Genomic DNA, 22,216 nt, shown 5'->3' with positions numbered 1-22,216 from the left:
ACGCTTGAAGTAAAAAAAAAAGCATAACTACAATGCAGTCGTGATAATTTATGTATTTATAGGTTATATAAGTATATGAATACCCAGAAAAATACATACAAAATATTAAAAACTTATAAATAATTATTTTCAATCACTTTTCCAAGAAATTTCTTTTTAAATTGAAGGTTTTGTAAAATATAATTTGGTCTTTGGAATTCACTGAAAATAAACTGTTATTAATGTAATATATGCGTTGTATTTTTTTGCCTGAAATCAAAGTTACACAATTTGTATATATCCTTGTGGATATTTTAATAATTATTTATTTAAGTTACAAGAAATGTTTTTTAATGTAACTTTGAATCTTGCGATAAGTAAGGCCAATAAGCGGTCTGCCTTAACGCAAGCGCAGTAGCTCAGGGCGCCAACATTGGCATCATTGGTCCACAGTACAAACTAGAAAAATAAATCAAATCAGCCGGCAGGAAAACTTGGGCTATGAAAGCCTCAATAAGGTATTTTCACTTCAACCATCAGCTAACTTCACTTTGTTAAAAGCTGAGGGGGGAAAATGCATCAAAACTTTATTTCTGTAATATATTTGTAATCAATCATTATTATTATTATTTTATTATTTCATTAAATAGTAATTAAAAAATCAAAACTATTTTTTAACTACACTTATACAGAAAAAAATACCTTTTACGAAGATGTTAGCAAAATAGGGCAAAAATGAATTGAATCCCATACATTTGGTCCCTTATTTTCCCCTCAGCAATCTACGAAATGAAGTTAGCTGTTTATTGAAGTGAAAATACCTAATAGGCTTTTATCTTATCAGTTTCAATGTTCCCGCCGCTATATTTGAAACATTGCAATGTTTCACGAAACTCTCAATGTTTCATGAAACTTTTCATCAGGCTAAAGTTTCATGCAAATTTACATGCCTACACATCGCGAAAAACAAATTTATGTTTTTATTATACAATTGTATTTACCTTGTCTTTCATGTATGGCACTAGCCACAGCAAGATTAGATATCTAAGATACCTTTAAACTTCCGCAGAAAATCTAGTGGAAATTTGTTCGTACGAGCAGGCATAAATTTCGATGCAGACGGTCACGACTTTTATGTGTAGAAATACATTGTACGAAAAACTTAAAGGATTTCTGCTTCAAACATCTTTACAATTTGAAGAATTTAATAAAGATGTGGTGAAACAGAAGAAGTTAGTAAGCATATACATTCTGAGCAAAAATTCAAGTTAAGTTGCAGGAGCATCATGTCAATTTTTATCTTTCGCAGTATGATTTTCGATGCACAGTTGGTCACTCAACCTCAGGGAAGTTCTGTCTCATTACCTAAAAGAGAGCATATCTGATGGCCTGGTGTTCCAATTTCCTTGGAGTGGAAAAGATGGCGCGAAGGAATTCGAGAACACGAAAATGGCCTCGTTTCTCTACGGTAATGCAAATTAATATTAACAAAGAGCAAAGAATCGTTTAAATATTACGATATGCACTTGGATTTAATTCGAAATTAATTTCTTTGGTTTTGAAAAATTAGATGTTTGATTGAAAACTTAAGTGTGTTTTCCTTAGATGTTTTTTTATTGAAATTTGTTTTAAACTAAAAATCTAAGTTAAATATTACATGATTTAAATTAAAAATTCATTTCTCTAATTGAACTTTAATTTTTCGACTGGAAATGTAATCACTCAATTTTTACTTAAAAAATTACATTTTTTAGTTGAAAATTCGTCTCTTTTGGAAGAAATTAATCTTATTGGTTCAGGATTAATCTTTTTGATTAAAATTGCATCTATTACAGTTTAAGATTAATCATTTCAGTTAAAATATTATCTTTCTAATATAAAATTCACATATTCCAGCTAAATATTTACATTCATATTTGAAGTTTTTTGTTTTTGAAAGATTGAATGTAATTTTTATAACTGAAAATTTAACTTATTTCAATTACAAATTCTATAGTTGTAGTTGATAATTCATCTGCTTAGTTGAACATTATTCTTTTAACTTGAATTTTAATCATTTAAGTTTTGGTTGACAATTTATCTTCTTAAGTAAAAGATAATTTTTTGTTGTTTGTAAAGTCAACTATCCCAGTTGAAGATTGAAAACTTTAGTAAACAAGTGATCACTGGTTAAAAACTGAATTATTTTCTTGAATATCCGGTTTTTTTTTGGAGAAAAATTAATTTTTTGAAATAAATCTTTAATGATTGCAATGTTTGGGTAAAATTGATATTTATTGTAAAAAAATTAAACATTTGTTTCAAAATTAATTCATTTTGCAATTTATCACTCTTTTGTGTTAAAGGAAGTTTAGAATGAACGTCATGATTTGAAATAAATGTTTGAAGTGGAAAATATGAATACGTTACTTTTAGTAGACCGGAAAAATTAGAAAACTTGACCGGAAAAATCCGGGGATTTAAAGTCGTTCGCCCAATCGCCACCCTGTCCTAAGCAAATTTTTTTTCTCTCTTATCGGATGAAAATAAAAATTGTACGCGAAAACCTCCCACTGGAGCTCAATATTTCACTGTGGCTGTAGAAGGCCAGAGTTTTACATATAAACAACATAGTTTTTTTTATTACTCATCTTTGTAGTCACTAGAAGCGCGATAGAGTTCTCAACATTTCAGTAAAATAGCAAAAATAAATGATCGAAAACACCATATCATTCACATGTGAAACTTGGCACGTTAGTTTTTATCCAGTAAAAGAAGAAAAAAACTTTGGAGCAAAGCTATCAGAAGGAACACTCTATAATTATCTTTGCATGTATTTCATAATGTTAAATTCATGTTTTTTCGCAGCTGCGACAAAGGAAACTATACCTGGGCAAAGCCTAATAACGCGAGAAATATTTAAGCGGCACATGACTGAGTTCATAAGAGCTGCGAAAGCTCGTCACCGAACTGCAGCTAAAGGATTAGCTGGTGGTCGAACTGGTGATGGTGATCGAGAAAACCTATACGAATTCGAAGAAATCAATTACGGAGAAGAATTGGTGGAAGAGGAACCGGAGGGAGTAAATTCAGAAGAGGAAGAAGAAATTGCGGAGGAAGCAGGACAAGAGACATAAGATTAAAGCGGCGATTAAAGTTTTGATATTATATATCTTTTTGTCTTACCTATATAATTATGCTTATTAACATATATATTATATATTATGTTTATTATTGATTTATTGTCATATTTTGCTAATAAATAAATGTTTGGTCAAATAAATGGATTACGAAAATACCAAAAGCTTATTCATTATGATTTCCCGGCACAGTAACTGCACAGTGCCGGCAGGCTCTGCAGACAGATCAGCAGGCCATGGCAGTAGACCTTCAGAAAGATGCGGGTGCATGTGTTGCTCATTACGCCGCCAGGCCCTGTCGGCATGGCATGCTAGCATCCTGCCGGCAGGGCTTGATGGCGTAATCAGCAACATATGCACCCGCATCTGCCCGATGGTCTACCTGCATGGCCTGCTGATCTATCTGCAGAGCCTGACGGCATTGTGCAGTCAATGTGCAGGAAAATTGCTATCTAGGTAAGTATGAAATTGAAAATAACCTTGACAAAATAATTGACATTTCCACACTTATTCGCACACGGAGAAATAGAAACTATGTAAGTGCATATATTTTGTGGGCAGATTAGAAGGAATTAAATTAATCGAAAATACAGCATGTAAGTATGGAATTAAAAATAACCATGAGAGGTGTGTTCCGAAAGAAGAAGAGACAAAGATGGTTCCGAGAGCATGTGTGATGTTCTATCAAAAGCATCAACAAGAGTTATTTTCTGTAATGCCAGATGTTTGAAGAATTTGAAAGACATCTATAATCATACTGCCACTGAGGATATTATATTTGTTAGTGAGACGTGGCTTACTTCGCCCCCCAAAATTATCTATCCTCATCGAAACTCGGACTGTCAAATGATGTATAATATGGCTACGAAGTAATCAACAATGGGAAGTGCAAAGGGAGATCTGCTTATCATTACAAACGCGAGTAATTTCAAAACATAAGATATACGTGTGGCTGATGAATATATTTTTGTCAAGATTTGAAATAATTCTTCTTTTAGTATCATATTGGGGTCAATATACTCGAATCGAGGCTCCAATATTGCACACTTTTTAAATAATATAAATAAAGTGATTTATTATATTTCATCAAAATATCCAAAGTGGCCAGTAATAATAGGAGCAATTTTAATGGTAAAGTTGGAGATTTCAATCAATTATAAGAAGAAACTTCAAGTGATAATATCCCTTCTAGAAAAAAATGATTGGATCCGACTGGGATTGATTGAAGGTTGAAACGTTCTTAATCGGCGTTAATCGGGACAGAAATGGTATATCGTTCTTAATCATTTTCAATCGGACAAGCATCTGAATCGTTCGCAATAGGGTAAGCACGCCTGCGCATTTGAACGAAATTTGTTATACTTAGCAATTTTCGTAATAAAGGGTAACTGTGAAAAGATGATAATATTTGAAGATAAATAATAATTGTGCATAATAATTAGTATATAGTATAAATTTCAATGTTTTCTTAAATTTTCAATAACTTCCGAAATAGTCAACGTTTTTCAATGTTCTTGGGCTCATTTTGAACCTTTTTTTTTCGCCGTATCACAACAGCTTACGAGTATGATTCGTGAAAAATTTCTTTTTGAATTGCAAGAACCTGAAGTTGTAATAAAAAAGTTGGATAAATTTGAAAACATCTTATTTGTAGGAAAATCAGAATAAAAGTTAAATAAATATATATTTCGGGGAAATTACATAGAAAATTCGTGATTATATGTTTCATATATTTTACTAAAATATTTTTGTTACTAAAAATAATATTTCAATTTTTTCAACTTTTTTGTTACAAATTCAAGTTATTGCAATTTGAAAAGAAATTTTTTACGATTTATACTCTTAAGCTGTTGTGATACTGTGTGGCTCTGGGTGTTTGTGTGAAGAAAATATTTGACCATTTAAAGGTTTCCCTGCACATGCGCAGATCTTAAACATTTATTTTAATGTTTGACAACATTTTCATTGTTACTGCTATAAACAAAATACGCAGATTTCAAATAATTGTTTTATTATTGACATGAAATTTACATTTTCACTCTTATAAAGAAAATGAACAAATAGGAAAGAAAATATTTGACCAACCGAATGTTTCACTTCACATGCGCAGACCTCAAATATTTAGTTTTTAATTTCACAGCATTTAAATTTTTACTATTATAAACAAAACATACATATTTTAAAAAATCGTTTCATTGTTTGTATTAACGTTCCAATTACACTGCCATAAACAAAATAAATAAATTAAAAAGAAAATATTTGACCAACAGAAGGTTTTAAAGCACATGCGCAGATGTGTATATCAAAAAATGACGTAAAATGGCCTGTGTATATTGCTCAGTCCTGAGTATTTTTAACTACGCACGCAGTATAAAATCAAGAATTATTCTAAAATATTATGATTGATAAATATTTTTTTTACATTTTTCAATATTTTATATTAGCTGAAATATTTATGAGTGGAGAAATATGTCCAGCCCGGTAAGTATTCAGTGTGCGCAAGCGTAGTGTACCGGCAAGCGGAACCAAAATTCATCTTAGTCGTATACTTTCTGAGTGGGTGTTCGGTTTATTTCAATCTCTAAAGGATGGAGGCTTCTAAGAACACTTCAGAAATAAATAATTCGGGTTAAAATTGTTTATTTAAAAGTAGTTATTTAAAGATTTAGATTTTTCTTTCTCTTCAGGGAAGCTTCTTTAAAGATACTCTACAATTATATTTGGGTGCTGTAAATTAAAATTTAAACTATGATTGTTTATAACAAAAATAACTGTATGATTAATCAAGTAAATTTTTTTGAATACAATCAATCCAAATACAAATTTGCGTAATTTTCAGAAATATTTAGAAGTTTTGAAAAGATGCCAAATTAATTAAAGCAATTAAAATTATTTCAAATAATTTAAGACCAAAAAATTCGGTTAAAATTTTTAAAATTTTCTGAAAATCAAAGGAAAAATGCGATTTATTTAAAAATATATTTAGAAGTTCGGAAAACTTTCAAAAATGATTTTAAATTTTGCAAAATTTTAAATAACTTTTAGATTTCCTAAGATTTTGAAATAAATTTTTTAAGTTTCTTAACTATGTTTAAACTTTTTATGATAAACATATTTTAACTTCTAATTTAAGAAGAGATCAATTTGAGAAAATTTAATTTGTTAATTTTTTATGGGTTTACCTTAAAATTGTTAATAATAATATAATTTTGAAAATTTTAAACTTTATTGATTGATTCTTTAATTGAGAGGATTGAAAATCATAACGTAGATTTATATTTTTGGAATTAAATCTGAATTTTCGAACTCCGCAATATTTATAAAAGTTAGAAATGGTCAGATTAATATTCAACCAAATAGTTCAGTTTGAAAGTAAATCACTTTTTAATTTGAAAATTCGAATATTTGATTGATAATTTATACATTTTTGTTAGAAAATTGATCTTTTTCATTGAAAGGTCACGTATTTTTGCGTGAAAAATTAACATTTTATCCGAAAATTTAAATATTCAATTTTTGGTTGACAATGTATCTTTTTAAGATGAAAATTCACATTTTTATGGTGGAGATTAATCTTTTTGTTATACATTCTAAGTTATAAGCTAAACTCTTTTGTTAAAAAAACATCTTTTTCGTTTGCTGAAAATGCATCACATTCATGAAATTTTTTTGTTTTCTTTTTCATTGGAAATTAATTTTTTTATTAAAATTAAAATATTCCATTTTTTGTTGAAAGCTGATCTTCTTTATTGAAAAATTTAGCTATTAGATCCAAAATTGATCTTTTTTATTGAAAATTCAAGTATTTGGTTGAGAATTCATGTATTTTGTTTGAATATGAAAAAAGTTTCTTTTTTTGTAAAAATTAAACTATTCTAGTTGAATATTTATAATTTTAGTTGAAAATTCATCCTTTTGCTCACACATTTTTTTGTGGACAATCGACTATTTAATCTGATAATATAGCTATTGGATTTTCGGTTAATTATTTATCTTTTTAGTTGAAGATTAATGTATTTTGCTGACAATGCGTTCTTTTTAGTGCAAAGATTCTTGATTTTAGTCGAAATTTTACTTATTATGGTGAAAAATATTTCTACATGATTAATCTTGAACAAAAAAAATTATTTTTAACACAGATGTTCAACGTTTGCCCAAGTAGTTTAATTTTGAATAAAAAAGATTAATTCTCAAAGAAGACTATAATAGTTGATATTTCAACTAAAAAGAGACTTTAATTTTGGATTAAAACTAGTTTGAATTTTATATTTTGCTTCAGGGATGTCACTATAGGATGAGGCTGTATCCTGCCTTGTTATAATAGAGAATGAAATCGTCTTGAAAACCAATTCGGTAATTCAGGGTATTCTGATGTTAGTTCTAAGTTACTACGTTTACGGATACAACTGTCCTCCGAAGAAAGCTTCTTCATTAGAGTTCATACAACGGTAAATTTCCTTGAATTTTGTTACATTAAAAAAAAATACTAAATTTTGATAAATTTTAATATATAAGGATATTGTTTTAAAGTTGTAATCAATAATTTTAAATGGATTTGGTGGTTCAAGCTTTAGATCATGCGTTCTTTATTGCACAAAAGCGTAGGAAATTTTCCCTATCAAATCTTGGGGAAAATTCCCCACTTTTTGGGTAATATTCCACAATGTTTGGGGAATTTTCCCTACTAAACTGTGGGAAAAATTCTCCGAAATGTAGGAACTATTGCACAACAATGTAGGGAAATTTTCCCATAAAATGTGGAAAAATTTCCCACGCTTTCAGTAATATTCCACAATGTTTGTGGAATTTTCCCTACTAAACTATGGGGAAAATTCCCCAAAACGTAGGCATTATTACACAATAGTGTAGGGAATTTCCCCCATCAAGTCATAGGGAAAATTCCTAACTTTTTCGGTGATATTCCACACGAATGATTGGGGAATTTTCCCTACTAAACGTTGGGGAATATTCCACAAAATGTATGGAAATTAGCTTCAACACGACTTTGGGGGAAATTCCCCAAAAAACTTTTACAGTGAATATTTGAATATTCTAAGATAAATGATTTGGAAGTCAATTAATATAAAACGAAAATTGTAATCTTCAGGAAGCGAGAACATGGTCATAATAAAAAACATCCACCTCTTATGTACCATCGATCCGATGTAGAAATTGTTAAGAATTATTCATATCTAGGCACACCCTTCAGTCAATCTACGATTTTTATTAATGTAGTGAAGGCGGCTATAAGGAAATCTAATATAGCCTTAAACTCAAAGATTTCTCTGATTCATAGTTTTAAACTTGACTGCTGGAATCCTATTGTTCGACTTTTCCAAAGCCTTTTAACTGGCGTCTCAATTTATGGTGCTCAAATATGGAGTCTACGATATTTTGAGACAATTGAAAAAATTCAGAAAACTTTTAAGCGAATCCTTCATGCACCAAAAAGTACTGGAGGATATGCAGTTAGAATAGAAGTGGGTGCCTATAAAATGGCGGTTCGAGTTTTCAGATTAATTCTTAATTGGATCGAGAAAATCTTGGAGATGCCTAATGATCGATGCCCAAAAAAATGTTATTTAAGATTAAGATATCTGAATAAATTTGAAACAGTCGGACTTAATAAATAAAAATATAATTAGGCCCAGTCGTACTCGGCTCTCATTGTTTATCCACACCTTAATTTGCAGGATGGGTTTCAAAAATATTTGACTACAAGAATCCCGCTCAGATTTATCAGAGTAAATGCCCACTTGCACTTAATTATCCGATTTCAGCCTAGAATTATAATCAAAAATAACGCCTACAGGATAGATTCGAGGGATTATTGTAATTACTGCTATCAGGATTTTGTAAGTCCGAACAAGTGTCTTTATATAAAAATTGATGTGTACACTGAGAAGTTAGCAGTAGGAGATAACTTATTCGCGAGCTGATAGGCTCTCGAGTAAACTGATCTGTAATTGTACATTAGCCGCGAAATTTGAATGATTTTAGTTTTATCTATAACCTTATTCTTTTAAGCTGTAAAGTTTTGAAATATTTTTTACAAAATGTTACTTACAAATATAAAACAATGAAATTTTCAACAACGTTGTTGAAAGCTTATTTGCTTTTCAGTAAGCAAAATATTATTCATCATATGGCTCATGAATTAAATACGATATTCGAGATGGCCGCTTTTTGGTGCGATAGACTCTATCCTATATATATGTACATCATAATGCGCCATCTTTAGGATGAAGAAAGATCCATTTTACACGATATTTACAAAAATAAAACGCGGATTTTAACTAGAAAATATCAATTCTAAAAAAATGGCAAAGTTCTATTACTGTTAAAAAATGAATTCTTAAGAAACAAAAAAAAAGTATTTTCCACGAAAAAGTTACATTTTTAACCAGGCATAAGACTTCGATTAAAAAATTTCACGATGTATTTTAACTTTGACCTAAGTTGTTGAATTTTCAATAGAAAAAGGTTAACTTGTAACAAGATAAGTAAACTTTTAACCAACGATATAACATTTAAATTTAAAATGTAAATATGTTTAAAAAAATATAATTTCTTAACAAAACGATTCAACTAAATGTTTTAAACAAATTAGTTGAATTATCAAGCAAAGAAGAACGATTTTTATCCAAACAGTTGCATTTTCATACAAAAAATAAATTTTCTTTTATAACCGATGAAGTTTTAAATCAAAAAGATAAATTTGAAAAAAATAGTCGAATTTTCTTATGAAAAAGATTTCAGTCGAGTTTTGCAGGATAAAACAATGAATTTTTTAACCAGAAAAAATTTCCTACCAAAAAAATTGAATTCTCAATCCAAAAAGACGAATTTTTCCAACCAATAAGACGAATTTTTAACTGAAAAGCATGACTTTTTAACAAAATTGTGGAATTCTCTAGCGAATAGTTCCATTTTTATAAAAAATATGAAATATATTACAATGCCGAAGTGTTTTTTATTTTAAAAAAGTTGAGTTTTTATCCAAAAAAGATTCCCGTTAACTCAGTAACAACAAAAATTAAATTTTTGTAACAAAAAAATAAGTTTCTACGAAAAAAACTGAATTCTCAATCGAAAAAGACGAATTTTTCCAACCAAAAAGGATGAATTTCTAACAAAATAGTTCAATTCTCTGCCAAATAGTTGCATTTTTATCCAAAAAATATCGATTTTGTACTAAAACAGATGAATTTGCAATAAAAAAACAAATTCTTTTTACAAGTGGAACTTTCATTTAGAAAATATTTTAGTTAATTTTTTAACACCAAAATATAAATTTCAAACAAAAAGTAAATTTCCACGTGATAGTTAAGTTTTCAAGAAAATAGTATAATAGCTTAATTTTTAACTAAACATTTGCATTTTTATCAAAAAAATATTTAATTTTTGCTAAAGCAAATAAACTTCAAAATCAAAAAGACAAACTTTCAAAAACAGAGTTGAATTTTCAACCGAACTATTAATGAAAAAATGTGATTTTCTATTAATTAAAACAAATTCTGAAATTCTCAGCGAATATATTTCTCTATTATATTCTCGGTGATGTTCTCATTTTCGTTATCGTGCTCAAAGTAATATAACCGTCTCAGAATTCGAACTTTCAGGCCACACGAAATTGTATGTTTGGTATGCTTAAAATTTTTGCGGAAAACTTGAAATTTTTTATTTGGAATATGAGATTTATATATCGCATATTTTTCATCTCTCATATTCATAAAATGAATAAATTTTTTCTTTTATCTCATACATATAAATTTATATGTAAAAATGATATATTATGTTTAGCAATATAATCGTCTAGGTTAATGTTCCATGTATAAAATATTATTTTTTGTAATCGAAACTGCTAAAAACATTATTTTTTCGAGTATTGAAGAAAACTCTTTTCCATATCCAGCCAAAACTTCAAACATACGATTTCGGCTAGCATGAATGTGCTCTAAGAATTTCAAATAAAAGTGAGTATAAATATAATATAAACATAAAAATCCTCTAAAAGTCAGAATATATTAGTAATTATATTACGAAATTTAAAATAAGCTAAGTTGAATGGCCTGTATCTAAAACTGAACCACCTGGTAATTAGCGTAGAATAGAGAAAAATTAATATTTTCAGATTTCAGCCCAAAAGTGAAGATTATTCTATTATTTTGAATGGGCGATTTTTCCATCTGTCTAAAATGCCACAATAAGAATAAGATACCTCCTAAACTCATGCATTTCTATTTCCATAGAGACCGCCACACAGTCTTCTATTCTCCCAAAGAGAACGTGTTTTCAATATATTTAATTCCTTCTAAATGTACCGGTAACGCACCTCACAGAGATATTTTTTATTCCTCAGAAGTCATATTTTGATTTTATTTAATTCCTTCTAATAAGTTCGCAAAATATGCGTGATAAGTTATTTTAATTCCTTCATACGAAATGTAAATTCTGAAATTTTAATTCTTACCAATTCAACTCTGCCTCTCTAGAGTTAAAATTATTTAAATTCACACATTTGCATAGATTTCTTTGTTACGTCTTTTAAGACGTTTAAATAAATCATTAAAATATAAATAAATATAAATTTAAATATTTTTCGAATTTATAAGTTATAAAAAGATTTAATAATAAAAAATAGATTAAATAAATGCTTTCGTTAAATTTAGTAAGTCGATTGAGAGGAATAGCAGTTGCACTTTTTCGGTTCCCATTGGGGGATTTTTAGACGGAAGAAAAATCGCGTAATCATAGGAATACTAATTCTTAATTTTTCTCAATTCAACGCTAGGCACCGAGCAGAACTCCGCGCGCAAGGCGCGGGTATTCTAGTGTCGTTTATTAATAGAATATCCTGTTCTTATTACCGAAAGACAATTATATATAAGTGAAGGTACGCCTGTGAAGGAATAATTGAGAACAGTTGGGAATTTATGTAATGATAATTAGTACTATTTTTAAGCTGCAACTTCTTTGTATGAATCAGTGATTCTTATACAAAATAAAGATTATATGTACTGATCAATCGTTATCGAAATAGAAAAGAATTATTTGTGGAGCTAAACCTATTCTTTCGTTGGGCACTTCTCCTGATGGAAAAAATTATATAACGTTTATTCTTTCGTTTACATAAATCTGAAAATATTAATTTCTCTCTGTTCTTCCCTTCTTATTGGGTTCTGAGAGGGTCCGCAATAGATATGTAATGGTGTTTAGCAGGTCGCTGGCAGCTGTCATAGATTGTTTGAGTGCTTGCATATGTTTGTACACGTTATTTTTCAGTCAGTATATGTGTAGGTTCTTATTGGGTCCAAATCAGATACGTAAGGATGCTTAACAGGTCCCTTATATATGGCTGTTGTTATGAATATAAATTGCCATTATTATTTTACTTAAATCGCTATGATCTTCATTGAATTCGCCATAACATGTATTACACTTGGAGAATGCAAATACGTATAGCCTGCACTTCAGCGTATTGATAGGTTCTATTAACAGCGATTTTTTGATTCATTCCTCATACGTGATTTTATAATTACAATTGAAGTAAGAGACTTAAAGTAATTAACGGAATGCAATATTATCCATGGATGTTAAGTCTTTCCAAATCCATAAACAGATTGACTCTCTGCTGAAATATCTTTACACACATTTTTCAGTACGTATATATAGGTCCTTAGAGGAACATTAGATATCTAACGGTGTTTAGCAGGTCGCTCACCGCTGGCAATTATTATTAATTAAAAACGTCAACATCACTTAATTTGAATCACTATGATCTTGATTCAAGATTGTAATCAAAGTATTGAACTTGCAGAATATCTATACGGATTCCCTGTGATCCAGTATATTGATTAGTTATCCAAACAGCGATCTTTTGATTTTTTCCGGATGTGCTAATGTAATTCTGTTTCAAATTAGAAACTTCCCAGATAACAATCGTGCGAGGCACGTTTCAAGCGCGCATGCGACTCGCATGATGCGACCTATATCGCACGCAAATGGCGAGCATATTCCGCGATTAAGTGATGGGTAAGAGCGTGGGTGCAAAATGAGGCTCATTCAGCCATCGCTTATGTTATTTCGTGGTAGTCCTTACTGAACACCCTACTGTAAATTCCTATATAGGTGCATGTAAAGGTCACTAATAGGATTCTATATAAGGGTCCTGTAAAGGTCACTAATAGGATTCTATATAAGGGTCCTGTAAAGGTCACCAATAGGATTCTATATAAGGGTCCTATAAGTGACCTATATAGGATCCTATATAGGGTTACCTATATAGGTCAGTATAGGTGCCACCTATAGGAAAGGAAACAGCTTCCTGAATAGGATCTTTTATAGAATCCTAACTGATTCTATGGTAAGGGTATGGGTTCCTTCTTCCTACATTAGAATCCATATAAGAACGTATACAAGTTCCTACTACTAGGCAATCGCATAGTCAAAAATAACTACTGCGCAGCTGTATCTGCTACAGGAAACTACTGCGCAACACTTCCGCTTCATCATCTGTCCTATATATGTCACTAATAGGATTCTATTTAGTATCCTATGCAGGAGGCTGTTTTATATGTTATAGGTGGCTCCTATACTGACCTATATAGGTGACCCAATATAGGTCACTTATAGGATCCTTATATAGAATCCTATTAGTGACCTATATAGGTATTTGCAATAGGGTAACATATAAACAATGTGTCCATAATATTTTTTATGGAGCAAATTCTATTCAGTTAAATCAAATTAATATTTTATTTGAAATAAATTATGTATTTATCTTATTTCGAATGATATTTATACCTGCACATTGCACATGCGTAAATGTCAAACTTCACGGTTCAAAGGACATTGTTGCCGACCTTGCCGTCAGGCAGGTTATGTGAGCGTCAAATTGTGGTGTACGAGTCATACTTTGCATACTGGTTTTGAAGGTACACTAAGAATATTTCAAATCTATTAAATCTTCTCAAATTTGAGACAAATATTTATTTAATTATATTTCAAAGCATAATCACATAAAAAAACCATCAAAGTTATAACATTTACAACATTAAAAAAAAAACGAAAATTAAAATTTTAAGCTGAAAAACGCCCGTTATAAAAAAAGTAAAAACAAGAACAACGTGAATTTTTGAAAATGCTACAACATTAATAAAACAACTTTTGGAATTTTCTTGAAAAGTCTAAAATTCAAAATTTGGACACACAAAACAGAATAAAAAATTGGAAGGGATGCATTTTATCGGCACGCGTGCGTCTCGCACGTCATCGGCACGTGTGGGCTTCGCACTTCATCAGCATGCTAAAGGCTCGCACGAGGTGCGACACATATGTCACACATATGCGGACACATCTGTTTGATGACCTGCGTGACGCGCGTGACGGTTTATTCGCACTCGTGCCTGCACTGTGCGTGGCACCGTGTGCGCATACTGTTATCTGGGTTAAAGTCGTCAGCGAAATATTATATCAGTAATAGGATGTTAGGTTTTTGCAAAGTTATAGCTCCTTTCGGTGATTACTTATACGTTTTTACTCGTTATTTTTCACTTAGTACATTTATAGGTTCTTATTATGTCAGAATTTGTAAGGGTTCTATACATAGCGATCTTATGATTTGTTCCGCATATGGGATAATAAGGTTTGACATAAGAGACTCGAAGTCGTTTGCAGAATATAATATTATTAATAGAATGTAAGGTCTTTCTCAATCATGGACATAGGAAACAAGGGACTAGGCATGCCATTGCGGGGGTAATGCAATGTGGGGGAAGGTCAGCCACCTTTTGATGTCCCGCGACAAACATGGCAGCACCCACATGTTTATATTTTCATGCACAGTTTGTCGGCGAAAATGCTCGTGCGCATAATCAAATGGCACATCGTAAGATGGCGGCTCTCCCCACTCATGGAATTCCCCCCCCCCTCCCGTGGATTAAACCCCGCTCGGCTAAGTTAGGATGGCACGCCTAGTCTCGTGTTTCCTATGTCCATGTTCTAAATCTATAGGCAGATTGACTCTAGGCTTTAATTTTTTTACACATATTTTTTAGTAAGCATATATGGGTTCTTAGTGTGTCCGCATTAGTTACCTAAGGGTGTTTAGCAGTTCGTTCACCATTAGCAGTTATTATTACTAGGAAACATCATAAATACATAATTCGAATAGCTAAGACCTTTATTCCAGATTGTATGACCTGTAATAATCATGGAGACCATCAATACGGTTTCTTCGTAAGTTAGCCTTTTCATGGGTTCTATGGACGGCGATCAGGTGATTGGTTCCGAATATAACACTGTTAGAAATTCCTGTATTAAGTTTAATACACATGTATTGGAAGTTTTTTTCATATACGTATATTAAATTTAAGATACCACCAAATTTTAAAGTTCAAACACACATCTGAAATTCAATATACATTTGTAATAAATTTAATACATATTTGTATCAAATTTAATACACATATGTATTAAATTTCAGATGTGTTTTTCAACTTTCAAATTTGGTGGTACTTAAATTTAATATACGTATCTGAAAAAAACTTCCAATACATGTGTATTAAACTCAATACGGGAATTTCTAACAGTAAACTACTTTATAGGATACAAGAGAATATAGATAACCCAACAAATAGCCATTTATTATCTAATTTGAATATATATTTCTTGGGTTATCTATATATGACGTAGAACGAAGGAATCAGTCTTACGACCGAAAATAAATTTAGGAGAAAAAGCCGATCAAAATAAAGGCAAGACGAACAAGTAGCAAAAGGGCTCTCGTACTAACAATTACATGAAAAAATGGGGATTTTTTGATTCGATAAGGGGAAGAACTAAATTAATTATTTTAATCAAATTAACTTACCTTTTCACTCAGACGGGCGACTGGCAACTCACTGTAAGTACTCATCAGCTGACATGTCAGGGCCTGCAGCGTTGCGCGACGCATGCGCTATCCATTAGTTTTAATACAGATAGGTATTATTTCAGTTTCCATAAACAAATATATTAATTTTGGTATACATGGTAAATAGGTTTAATATACATGTGTATTAAGTTCATTTTAATTTACTAATGTATTAATTTTAAAATACACCTTATGTATTAACGTGTATTAAAATTAATAACATTTTTAACAGTGAAGATAACATAATGAAGTTTAAAGTTGAAGACTCAAAGTCGTTGGAAGAATATAATATTAGCTGCAAAATCCTGTTAAACAAAACAAGAATTCAATGGCCAAATTTGGACCACAACGAATAAACGAAAACCAAAAAAAAACCCTATTGTAATCTGAAAAAAACCAAAAAACAAAAAAACAACACAAAAATAAAATAAAATTTTCAGAAAAAAATAAAAAAGAGGAAAGAAAAATGAGAAGGCAGCCAACCACACCCCCTTCCTTCTCTTTTGCCTTTCTTTCGCTTTTTTTATTTTTATGACCATTAAATTACAATAAAATAAAAATAAAAAACATAAATAAATAAATTTGCATTACCAACGTTTCGGTACTCGTACAGTACCCTTATAAAGGCAAGAAAATTTTTAATGGTAGAAATTGACAGCACCCACGAACAGGTGCTCTCTCTTTGATACCCGAGAATCGAATGAGGGTCAGTAGGCCAATCTGTTGTAAACACAACATAAATATCTGTCACAATTACATCAGAAACAGAGAAAGCAAAAGAAAAACAGAATTCATGAAACAGCTACGTATATAATATTAGCAATAGGATGTTAGGTCTTTCCAAATCCAAAGACAGATTGAGTCTCTACTCAAATATTCTTACACATATTTTTTGGTACGAATATGTATCTTCTTAGATGGTCAACATTACATATGTAAGCGTGTTTAGCAGGTCGCTTACCGCTGACAGTTATTATTAATTAAAAACGTAATAATGAATTAATTTGAATCCCTAGGATCTTCATTCAAGATTGTATGACATGTATTCAACTTGTCAAATATCAATACGGATTTCCTTTACACCAGCATAATGGTGTTTGCAAGTATTTTCAAATTAATTTTTTTAATGTACCCTGTTAAGAGTAAATGGATATAGTCTCTATCCGTTTAAATTATTTTCTATCTTTAAGATTGAAATCGGAACATTTGATCTATGCATCTTGATCCCAGGTCTATCCCTCGGATCATTTTCTATCTTTCTTCCAATCTACAATCACCTCTTTTCTTTTGAATCCCAATCTTCCTAACAATGCCTATGCGCCACTTGCTCACATGTATCCTTTTTTCCCATTCCTAATCCCTATTGTAGTGTTTCTTTCCAAATGAATACTTGGCTTATCCAAGCCTATCTTTTTCTATCCGATAGGCAATCCAAAATTTTGTCTTTCTTTTTCAGTCACTATCTTCTTATCTCATTGAAACTTTTTCTATCTTTTCTAAAATCTAAGACAGCCTTATCTTCTTGCATAACAGTCTTTCTATCTAAATAAATCCACAGCTTACCCATTTCTATCCTTTTCTATTCGTTGGGAAATCTTAAATTTCGTCTATTTTTTAAAATCCCTATTTTCCTGTCTATGTGAATTCATTTCTATCTTTTCTAAAATCAAAGATAGCCTCATCTTCATGAATCCCAGTCTTTCTATCTAAATAAATCCACTGCTTATACATCTCTATCCTTTTTTATCCGTTGGGTAATCTTAAAATTCGTCTATTCTTTTTAATCCCTACTTTCCTGTCCATGCGAATCCATTTCTATCTTTTCTGAAATATAAGATAGCCCTATCTTCTTGCATCCCAGTCTTTCTATCTAAATGAATCCACCGCTTATCCACCTCTATCCTTTTCTATCCTCTAGGCAATCTTAAATTTCAACTATCTTTTTTAATACCTATTTTCCTATCCAGGTGAATCCATTTCTATCTTTCTTTTAAATGACATAGCCGTATCTTCTTAAATCCAAGTCGTTCTGTCCAAACAAACCCTCCGCTTATCCACGTCTATCCTTAGGGAGGTGCGCGCTAGTTGACGTACATCGCTGACTTAGTACCGGCAGGTGCCCAGTAGATGGCTTGCTGTAAAAGTCAGACACAAGTGAAATCATTTGCACCGACTATAACCGGAGGGTCAGTAGACGCCTTTGCAGAATTCCAGGCATGCATTGGTCCCTATATATGTGCATGCTCCTTCCTTATATGCATTGACTGGTAAAATAATTTAAGGAAAAAGGATGAATAAAGACAAACTTAAGGAAACAAGAAACGCAAAATAAGAAATTATATATAATTATCATTTAATTTCTCATTTTACATTTCTTATTTACTTAATGTTGCTTTTATTTTTGTATTTCAAGTAGAAAAAGATAATTACGAGACGACTTAGGATATGCATACGTATCCGTTTTTATTTTGTCTGAAGCAGATTTGGCCTGTGATTTACAGTTTTTTTAATATGTTATAACCACATCAGTATGAGTTTTCAAGAAATCCTTGTCACTTTTACACCAATTTGCGCCATTAGCGATGGGCAGGAGTACTAATTTGACTCCCCTCTCTACCTCTCAACCTCCCGCGCCCAAGTTCTAAAAATGAGCATTTTCCCTTATTGAGTTGACCGAGTCATACAACGCCATCTCTAAGAGGGAATAATTTGAATTTAGGCAGTTTAAAAATGAGTTTATAATAAATAAATTTAAATCATAGATCTAACCCTGAGGGAGTGATTATGATAAAATTATAAGATCAAATTGGTTTAGATACCATAGGTGAATAAATAATTAAAAAATTCGTCATCGCAATTAAAATTATCCGCTAAAGACGAAGCCCTGACAGACGGGCGCCGAAATCTTGGATAAACAGGAAGGAAATATTGACTCACTGGATGCAATCCATGAGTCAGTCTGCACCGATTTTCGCCCTACCCTGTGACGTCAAGGGTGAAATAATTCGCATGATGATTGGTGGGAAATGTTGACATCGAAATTGTATTGAACTTATGAATGGTTCGTAGTGACGACATTCTATGCGCGAACCCTTTCGACGTCATAGTTCTTGGTTAATAAATATAGGCGTACACTTCCAAAACGTCAGAAGAAGCTTTCTAGCCTTTTAAATAAGTATTGAACTCGAATTGAATTATTATATTATAACTTGAAATATAGTTAATTTCTCTCGTTAATTCCCGTGTATGCAATTATTTGAACAAAATATCATAATATTTTCCTTGACCTAAAAATTCACGGTTTTGACTTTCAAGTCAAATAAGTCAGCAACGGACTCCACGTTTTTCGTCCAATCATCGATGGATCTAACGGAAGGACATTGGCACTAGCGGAATCTCGGACGTAACAATTGGTGACAGCGTTGGGATATTGCTGCACCGTGAACCTAAGTCGGTATCTGTGTCACTAGGTGAAGTTTGCGCAATAGTGGAAAACCCTAATCTGAGCGAGGCGGGAAATAATTTTAAAATAAAATATTTTGAAATCCTGGAGAATTTAAAATTCTCAAGTGTTTCAGCGCCTTAATTGATTTCGTCTGCTGGCGGATAATCTTGGAACGATTACATTTAAGGCCCAGAACCCGTCGGGGCGAGAGATTGAGAGATGTCGAGCCAAAGCTTGAACCGGAAGCAGAGTCACCAGGCCCGTGAAGGGTTACGACAACGAGGGACCCGCATGGGAAGGGTTGAGGCACAGTGGGACCGGCCCACAAGAGGCTTACGGCAACGAAGGATCAGGATCTGGGACTCATCTGGACTTTGCAACCAGGACCAACTTCAAGAGCAGTATTACTCCTGAACTTCAAGGATTGAATTCAGAAGAATTTTGAAGGGTAGTGACAACGTGCTCGGTGAAAATAATTCTCTTGTTACAAGGGAATTAAGTGAGTGAATTTTCATTAAACTGCTGGTTGAGAGATCAACTAACTGTAAGTAAGGAAACTATTATTGTTTAACTAAGCTTTGAAATTTAAGGTTTAAATTCTGAGTAGGTGCAGAATCCTGAAATTTAATTATTGAATATTTTTACAAGAAATTTAAAAACTTAGTAACTTTGTGATTATATTCCATTATAAGGTAAAATTAACAAAGTTAACGTTTGATAGAATAAAAATTTTAACTAATATATCTTGAATTTCAAAACTTAAAATGCCTAACCCACGGAAAAAGGAAACAGGTCAAGATAGAAATAAGAGATCTCTAGTTCGGAAAAAAGCGAAACCAACAAGTAACACTGAAAACGATAATGTAAGTACTTATGATTTGCGGTCTGGAGATGCGCCTAATGAAGTGCCAAGTAATAATCAGGGAACTCCTTTGGTTGCTGATAATTCTGTGAATTTGGAAAATTCCACACTAGAAAATCAAAGTTTGAATGGGAATATTGGAACGAGAAATAACACTCTTCAAGTTTATTCTCCTCTTCCTAGTACTTCACTTAATAACATGACGGGTCCGGTTAGAATTTCTAAAATAGTACGCAATATTATTCCCTCATTTGGTGGTAAGAATATGCCGGTAAAAATGTTTGTTAAACATTGTCGGGTATCAGCTTCAATGGTTAGTTCCAAAGAAATTCCGTATTTAGCTATGTTAATTAAAACCAAAATAACTGGGGAGGCTCATGTTCATATCCAGGATAGGGTGGGAATAACTCTGGAAGAAATTTTAAAAACTTTAGAACAAATTTATTCGCCTCAAGAAGATGCAAGTCAATTATTACAGGATTTTACGAATGTTAAAAGAATAACCGGGGAATCAATACCTGAGTATGGGGCGCAGGTTAGTCAAATTTTAAATAAACTAACTGATCAAATAATGGAAAATACTCCGATCGAAAAAGCATTAGAAATTTGAGAGGCATACCGGGTAACATGTGTGGGAATTTTTTAAAGAAGATTATATAAAGACATTTATTCCCAAATTCAGGATAAAGAACTAAATACACTGGAAAAAGCTATTGCACTGGCGAATCAGGCGGACCTCCAATGGAAAAGTTGGAAAAGGATCCATGATCCTATTCAGGAAAAATTTACACCTGAATTATACAAAAATGGCGAGCGAGATTTTTTTCCACAGAGAGAAATTACGCATATTCAAGATAAGAAGGGTTGGAAAAATAATAGTAATAAAAATCGCGGAGATCTTCAGTGTTATAATTGTAAAGAATATGGGCATATTAGGCACTATTGTCCACAATTAGTAAATAATGTAAGGGATAGAAAGAGAGGGAAGTGCACCTATTGTTATTTAAGTAATCATAATTTAAAGGATTGTAGAATTAAGGAAAAACATGATAAAGAAAGAGAAGTTCTTAAAAGAAAACGCAAAGGTTATTTAAACTGAAAGCGGGATCGCCCAAACGAAGGCTCTGCGATCCAAAAACAGAGTTCGGTTCAAGCCGCGTCGTCCTTCAACTTAAATCAGGTAAAGAAATGAGTTTAATGCCCATGATTGTTTTGGAAAATATTTTCTTTAAAAATAAAATAACACTATTAGTAGATACTGGGTCTAGTGTAAGTTTGGCTAAAGAAAAAGGTTTGGATCCGCGAGTATGGATAAATAGGAGGCGTATATATAATTTGGTAGGAATAGATGTAGATATGGTGATGATCATAATAGGAAACTTCGAGTATTACTATCGTGCTTAAGAGATGCAGGGTTAACTCTTCAGCCCGAAAAATGTCATTTCTTAAGACATAAAAACACTTATCTCGGTCATATAATAACCCAAGAAGGAGTAAAACCGGATCCAAAAAAATAGAAGCAGTAAAAAATTTCCCTGCACCTAAAACAAAAAGAATATTAAACAATTTTTTGGCTTAATCGGTTATTACAGGCGATTTATTCCTGAATTTTCAAAAATAGCAAAACCATTAACATACTTATTAAAGGATAATATGTATTTTAAATGGACCAATAAGGAACAAGAGGCATTTGAACAACTACTCATATAACTACCGACGAGTCAAATTATGCTTTAGTTTTGCAACATGCTGAATTAAATTATCCAACTATTAAAAAAGAATTATTGAGGATAGTTTTCGCTGTAAGGCATTTTCGACCTTATATATATGATAGGTATTTTACTTTGATTGCTGATCATCGTCCATTAGTATGGCTTTATAAATTGAAGAATGCA

General features: G+C 31.6%; 1 protein-coding gene across 1 annotated transcript; it reads left to right on the top strand.

The window, feature by feature from the left end:
- The first annotated feature begins 1,102 nt into the window (after positions 1-1,102).
- On the top strand, positions 1,103-3,095 carry LOC117169718. The gene is made up of 3 exons (XM_033356223.1): positions 1,103-1,211; positions 1,289-1,447; positions 2,827-3,095. Exons 2-3 carry the CDS (start codon positions 1,300-1,302, stop codon positions 3,093-3,095), a joined length of 417 nt encoding a protein of 138 aa, XP_033212114.1. The 5' UTR covers positions 1,103-1,211; positions 1,289-1,299.
- Positions 3,096-22,216: the final 19,121 nt, after the last annotated feature.

The sequence above is a fragment of the Belonocnema kinseyi genome, chromosome 3, assembly GCF_010883055.1.
Source record: "Belonocnema kinseyi isolate 2016_QV_RU_SX_M_011 chromosome 3, B_treatae_v1, whole genome shotgun sequence".
Classification (NCBI taxonomy): domain Eukaryota; kingdom Metazoa; phylum Arthropoda; class Insecta; order Hymenoptera; family Cynipidae; genus Belonocnema; species Belonocnema kinseyi.
The sequence above is the reverse complement of the archived record's forward strand: the minus strand, read 5'-3'. Positions and strand labels throughout refer to the sequence as shown.

Excerpts from the sequence above, each read along its gene's own strand:
- LOC117169718 (XM_033356223.1), top strand. The coding sequence starts at position 1,300 with ATGCACAGTTGGTCACTCAACCTCAGGGAAGTTCTGTCTCATTACCTA. Across the intron at positions 1,448-2,826 it reads AATGGCCTCGTTTCTCTACG|CTGCGACAAAGGAAACTATA; the intron begins GTAATGCAAATT and ends GTTTTTTCGCAG.